At 31.9% G+C, this 6,727-nt stretch overlaps 1 protein-coding gene across 1 annotated transcript; it reads right to left on the bottom strand.

Moving 5' to 3' along the window:
• Window positions 1-6,413, bottom strand: LOC127712825 (uncharacterized). Its single transcript, XM_052219432.1, has 5 exons — window positions 6,143-6,413; window positions 4,124-4,198; window positions 3,004-3,060; window positions 1,598-1,666; window positions 1-305 (listed from the first exon to the last, which is right to left on the bottom strand). The coding sequence occupies exons 1-5, from the start codon at window positions 6,411-6,413 to the stop codon at window positions 1-3; spliced, it is 777 nt and encodes a 258-aa protein (XP_052075392.1).
• Between the last annotated feature and the right edge of the window lie 314 nt (window positions 6,414-6,727).

The following is a 6,727-nucleotide window of genomic DNA, read 5'->3' as shown; positions in this document are numbered from 1 at the left end:
TTATTTTGGCCTTGTTTGGATGGAATTCAACAATACAGTTTCTTGTCCAGGAGCTATTATGTTCAAAATAAGGAAGATGGCCTCTTGTGCTTTCTTTTGGTAATAAGACTTTGAGCTTTTACTTATGCTGGACCATGACAGACACAGCTGATGTTTTAATGGTTCATAATCTTTTGACAGAATTTTCATAGCCGAATTAAGCCTTTCTTTCGAAGTCAATTGAGCATCCATCCAGTCTTGGCTGCTTGCTTGTGTATAATCAGATTGCTGGGAAAACTGGGACGAAAGCTGAGTTGAATCACCACCTGAAAGTATTAAAGTGTAAATACATATTTGGTAAAGTTATTTATTAACTGTGTATGTGTTGGTCAAAGTCAAGGAATTGATATAAATTGGCTCTGAGCTCTCCTAATCTTATGATTTTGAAAGTCTGGTTTTTCATGATCATCAGGAGGCTCGAGAACAGGGATATATTGTAATTTGATTTTTGTTAAAGTTGATTATATTAAGATTAATTTTGGACCTTTTGGATCTTAATGTGGACCAATGTGAAACTGGGCCTACAATCAAAAATCTTAAGACACGTCCAGTATCAGCATATCATTGAACCCAAAGAATTGAAAAATAGTTGAAATCCATCAATATATAATTTTGGACCCTTTGGACCCAAATGTGGACCAATTTAAAAACCGGACTCAAAATAAAAATTCTAAATACTGGTTTAGATTCTGCATATGAAAAAACCCCAATGAATAATTTTTTGATGAAATCAAAAACAGTTTAATTTTGGACCTCAATGTGGACCAATTTAAGAACAGGGCACAAATTCCCAAAATTTTGAAACAAAATTAGATTTAGCAGATTAAAGAACATGTAGAATTCTAGACAATGATTTAAACCCTTGAAATTTGTCAAGAAATTAGCAATTTATACAAAGTATTAAAAAAGTATTGTTTTTGACCCCTAATTTGCAGTCGTATTAAAATTAAATAATAAAAAAACACCAAATACCCTGATTTATGGACCCAAAAAAAAAAAATTATGATAGCTGGCAACTACTTACAACAACTGAAAAAGACCTACGGGTGTGGGATTTTCTCGCTTTGTTTAATACCTATTGGTTTCATTGCACAGTTTTATGCTCTTTGGTCGGGTTGTCTCTTTGACGCATTCCCCATTTCCATTCTCAAATTATTCCTTGAAATATTAACCAAATAGGATATAACATTTTTTTTTTAAAGTGATGTTGTTTAAAGAGCTCGTAAATAAAGATACTATCAATGTAAACTTATGATAATTAGAAAACTTATTTGTGATAATTTCCAAATCAAGTTACTTGTGTGATATTGGATTTTCTCAGTCGAACAGAAGGAAAATGTGTAATGTCATAACCTTGTGTCACTGACATTGCTAAGTAAAATAGTGATAAAAAAATTATGAATGAAATTTATAACTTAAGGAAATTTCTTGTCTACATCCCATCTCAAGGCTGTGGCCCCTAGATGAATTTGTAGCTGAAAAATTCTGTCCTCTTAAAGAACCATCGATCATATGTAATGATACTTCAGGAAATGTGAGAGAACAACTATATAAGTACCTGTGCAGTGAGAAGAAATACATGCATCATTTTCTAATTCCATATCTTGGCAGTCATTGTCTTTTGCTGCTAAAAAAAAAAATTCAGATGAAATTATTTCTTACATACAATTACTGTAATGGTTACTGTTTTTCAAGGTACATATTAAGGTCATGCATTTGTCATTTCAAATATTGTGTTATTTTTCATTGAAAGTAGTTAAAATAAATGGAGAATGTGTCCCCATGGACACAAATGATGCCCCCGCTTGCTTACAACATTATAAAGGGACATAACTCAAAAGCGATAAAAGTGACGCTACTAAAATTTGTACTTGATCTGAGTTTTGTGGTAATTAGTATTGTGTATAGGTTTCATAATGTTTGGTAGGGGCAAACTTAAGTTACAGAACGGAAACTAAAAAGTTTGTAATTTTTCAATTTATAAAGGGGCATAACTAGAAAATGGTTAAAGTGAAGCCAGCAAAATTCAACTTGATCCGTGTTTTGTGGTTATAAGCATTGTGTATAAGATTCATAACATTTGGTTGAGGCAACTTGTTAGAGAACGGAAACTAAAAAATTGCATTTTTTTTCATTTATAAAGGGGCATAACTCGATAATGGTTAGAGTGACCCCACTAAAATTCAAACTTGATCTGTATTTTGTGGTAATTATGATAATAAGCATTGTGTATAAGTTTCATAACATTTGATTATGGCAAACTTAAGAAAGAGAACGGAAACTAAAACTTTTGCAAATTTTTCCATTAATAAAGGGGCATAACCTTTTTATACAGTTTCTAAAGCTCATACAAATAAATTGTACATATATTGTATATGTATGTTGATACCACACACACACACACATATATATATATATATATACAATATATGTATGTTGTCAGAAAATATAAAATCTATTTGTATGAGCTTTAGAAACAGGACGAAAAGCGAGGGTCCACCGAGCTTTTCTCCTGTTTTGTAGAGAGTACAAATAAATTTTATATTTTCCGACAATGTACTTATATTGTGTTTATCCTGAAATTACTCCTAACACTCGAAACTTTAGTTATTAAAATCAAAATCATTGTCTCTAATTTCTCAAAGAAATCAACATAGTTGAAACGTGGACTGCGAAATGAACTGGTTAGGAAACATAAATATTCATATTACCGCTTGCTCAACGTGGAAGTGGGGTAACAGGAGACTATACAAATAAAAAATTATTTGTATACCTGTTATTTGTACAATAGTTGGCTAATTGCAGGATAAATATATATATAGATATAGGAAGATAATGTATGAGTGCAAATGAGACAACTCTCCATCCAAGTAACAATTGATAAAAGTTAACCATTATAGGTCAAGGTACGGCCTTCAACACGTAGCCTTGGTTTATATATATAAAACATAAAAAGTAACTTACCAGTTAGGCAACCTGTTCTTATGTCAACTGAACTTTCTTGGACTTGGTAAAAGATTTCTATAAAAGAAAATGATAAAATAAGTTTTATTATAACTGAAATACTTTATAAATATAGAGTAACATGAGTTAAGATGCAGGAAGGCAAATAGTGGCTTTTTCTGACACACAATTGATTATACAAAGTAGTGCGTTAATGTTGAAAATGATGAGAATGAATTAGCAATATTGCCTTAATTGCCCTGCATATGATTGATTGATTGATTGTTGGTTGCTTAACGTCCAGTGGCAAATATTTAATGCATGTTCAGGACGAGAACAAGTTAACAATAAATACAATAGGTAGGTCTTGTAATAATAGAGGCCATCCGGTATGATGGTGGGGGAAATTTGGACTGCCACTGGAAAATGAGGGTAAATTGGATAGGGACAGAAATTTTGCCTTGCAACAGGCCACCTACGGACCCCTCAAAGAGTTGTTGCAAGGGTTCTTAACATGCAAAGAGCATCGAATTTAACGTCCCCATTCTGTCCGGACACCCTGCATATGATGCATGTACATTCTATTGTTGGTATGTACATGTAGTTTGAACTGACAATAATTTTTTTTTTGTCTAATGTTTTCTTAACTACAATTCAATTTTTATACTAGGTCTAGGCAGTGGCATATATGAGTATTCAACATAAGACAAACATCAATACAGAGTATTTTATTTAAATCAATGAGACAGCAACCCAACAACTTTTTAAAATGACTTCTAGTGGTCAACATACAGTCTTCAACAAAGGAAAAGCCTAAAGTGCTCTTCTTAATCTATTTATCTTGCAAATTCAGCCAAATATTGAATTATAATTTTTTTTATTATAAATAGAGTATACAAATAAAAAGTAGTCTTTATCCTGCTTCAATGTTGAGCAAAAGGTAATGCTAAAGACTACTGTCCATGCCACAGATCATTTTGGGAATACTTCAAAAAATAATAGTTTTTGTATTGGTTTAGTTTCTACATTCTGAAAGTGTTGATTTTTTATTATTGTTTTATGCTATAGAAATTACATATAAAATGCGCAATTTCATTTACAAAGATCTAAGGAAATAAATAATTTGAAAGTTCAAACTTACCTATTTCTTTCTCAAAATTTATGGCTACACTACATAAATCTTTTCTCAGCTCTGTGACACACTGCTTGCATAATCCTAAAACCAAAAAGAGTGCATAAATATATTTCCTTGCTCACTGGTACACGGTATAAAATGACTCAGGGTTGGGGAAAACAATTGATTTCTAGGCCCTGCCACTTAGTGCCCCTCATATTTATCTGTTTTTGTTTTGACTAGTCTATAATCAAGATGAAGAAAGCAAAAAAGGAACTTTAAGCTTATTCTCATTATTGGCCATTTACAACTTACAATTACATGTTCTGACAAAAGAGTCAACATTCTCATGCTTACCCATAAATATTGACCTTGGTTATCTATTAATATTTTATTCAATACACATTGTAATCGATTCCCCTTGGCATTTTCACAACATTTTATAGTTATCTATTTATATATGTGATACCTAAATGTCTTGATGTTCAACACTGGCTTTGATTTTAAAAAAATGGGAATTACAACCTAGCACTTTCTTTTTGTCAAGCCTTCGACTTTTGTCTAAAAAGCGAGACATGGCGATTCTACATTCCGTCGGCGGCGGGGGCGGCGGCGTCCACAAATATTCACTCTGTGGTTAAAGTTTTTAAAATTTTAATAACTTTCTTAAACGATCCTGGATTTCTACCAAACTTGGACAGAATCTTGTTTATTATCATAAGATAGTATCCAGAAGTAAATTTTGAAAAAAAAAGTCCTGTTTTTCCGTATTTTACTTATAAATGAACTTAGCTTTTCTGCCAGGAAACATAACATTCACTCTGTGGTAAAAGTTTTTAAAATTTTAATAACTTTCTTTAACTATCCTGGATTTGTACCAAACTTGGACAGAAGCTTGTTTATGATCATAAGATAGTATTCAGAAGTAAATTTTGTAAAAAAAAAATTCCATTTTTCTATATTTTACTTATAAATGGACTTAGTTTTTCTGCCAGGAAACATTACATTCACTCTGTGGTAAAAGTTTTTAAAATTTTAATAACTTTCTTAAACTATCCTGGATTTGTACAAAACTTAAGGACGGAAGCTTGTTTATGATTAAAAGCTAGTATCTAGAAGGAAATTTTGTTAAAATGTTGTTCCTGTTTTTCCGTATTTTACTTATAAATGGACTTAGTTTTTCTTCCAGTTAACATTACATACAGTCTGCCGTTAAAGTTTTTAAAACATTTATTAGATTCAAAAACTATCCTGGATTTTTACTAAACTTGGACAGAAGCTTTTTACAATCAAAATTAGTATCGAGAGGAATATTGATATTATTTTTTTTCCTCATTTTTGTTGAGCCTGCGATTAACAGCAAATGTAGGCGAGACACTGGGTTCCGCGGAACCCTTACAAATTTTTTACATTTTACTGACATTTACATGTACATGCACTCTTTCACTTAGTTATCAGGATAAACAACAGAATTTTAAGAGGGGACATTGAGCATTCATCATTTTAAACATACATTTCTATAGATTGAGGGACTAACTGTTAAAGTTTTCATAAAAATGAGTCCAAATTCAGGAAAAGAAGAGATGGGCTAAAATTTATGCAAACATTTCTGTCAACCAGGCAGCTGGCAGGTGCCGATTGTTGATTTTAAAAGGGGGGGTCAAGCCAACACTAAGAGTGATACATGTCCTTGAAAAAATCAAATGCATTTATAATATACATGTATGTAGATCCACAGGTGAAGCCTGTCCCCTGGTGCCAATAAATATGCCTCTGTCTATACAATATATCAAGCTTCAAACTGTTTGAGTATCTTCCAGTTAAAATTCATTTAACAGAAACAATTAAATGACTGCATTTGTTTACAATACTTCGGAAAAGGCAACTACATACATGTATGTTCATGCATGTACATGTAGATAGTCATGGGATTAGTCTTATGTAATTATTTAATTGAGATTTTAAACATTCTGTAGGCTAATCCCTACTACAGAATGAGATAAATGTTCACATATAGTATAATAGTGATTCATATTTCATGCTTACCTGATCCTACTGGGATGGTCTGACGTGTTTTCAGCCAGTACTGTTTAGAGAGAGATGGAGTTGTACCACGATCTGGTTTTGCCTTGCTTTTCTCGTTGTGGTTGGGATAGCAACAGCTATGTTTATTCCTCCTCCAGTGTATACCTAATAAGTCTCTATGTGCTTGACAAATTTTTAATTGTAAGGTTGTGTGGTCGATAGAAAAAATTCCACTTCTGTATAAAATCAGTAATGCCTCAGGAATAACCTGATAACATGAAATTGCAAGCATTTGTCAGGAATTTTTTCTGAGCATTGTAAACTTGAAAGATGGTTTGAGGTATCTCTGTTACAATTATACAGATGGATAAAGGTATTGTTAGCTGAACAATCAGAATTACCAAAATTTGCAAAATTGCAAGTGTGTGCAGACGCCATCATAACAAACACCCTTTATCCTTTCTCTGAAAGAGATTTCCACAAGGGGAAATAACTCTTATTGAACTATATATGTAAATTGTATCAAATCTTGCTTAATTTATGAAATTTGCATTTGAAAACATTTTTTTAGAAATATAATATTTTATTTATGCAAGATTAAACATT

Source organism: Mytilus californianus, unplaced genomic scaffold (genome assembly GCF_021869535.1).
Source record: "Mytilus californianus isolate M0D057914Y unplaced genomic scaffold, xbMytCali1.0.p SCAF_8, whole genome shotgun sequence".
NCBI lineage: Eukaryota > Metazoa > Mollusca > Bivalvia > Mytilida > Mytilidae > Mytilus > Mytilus californianus.
The sequence above is the reverse complement of the archived record's forward strand: the minus strand, read 5'-3'. Positions and strand labels throughout refer to the sequence as shown.

Bases quoted from the DNA above. Each gene is read 5' to 3' on its own strand.
- LOC127712825 (XM_052219432.1), bottom strand. From the start codon at position 6,413: ATGCTTGCAATTTCATGTTATCAGGTTATTCCTGAGGCATTACTGATT. The intron at 4,199-6,142 runs GTAAGCATGAAA...TTTTGGTTTTAG, and splicing joins GACCATCCCAGTAGGATCAG to GATTATGCAAGCAGTGTGTC. The intron at 1,667-3,003 runs GTAAGTTACTTT...TTTTTTTTTTAG, and splicing joins AAGAACAGGTTGCCTAACTG to CAGCAAAAGACAATGACTGC.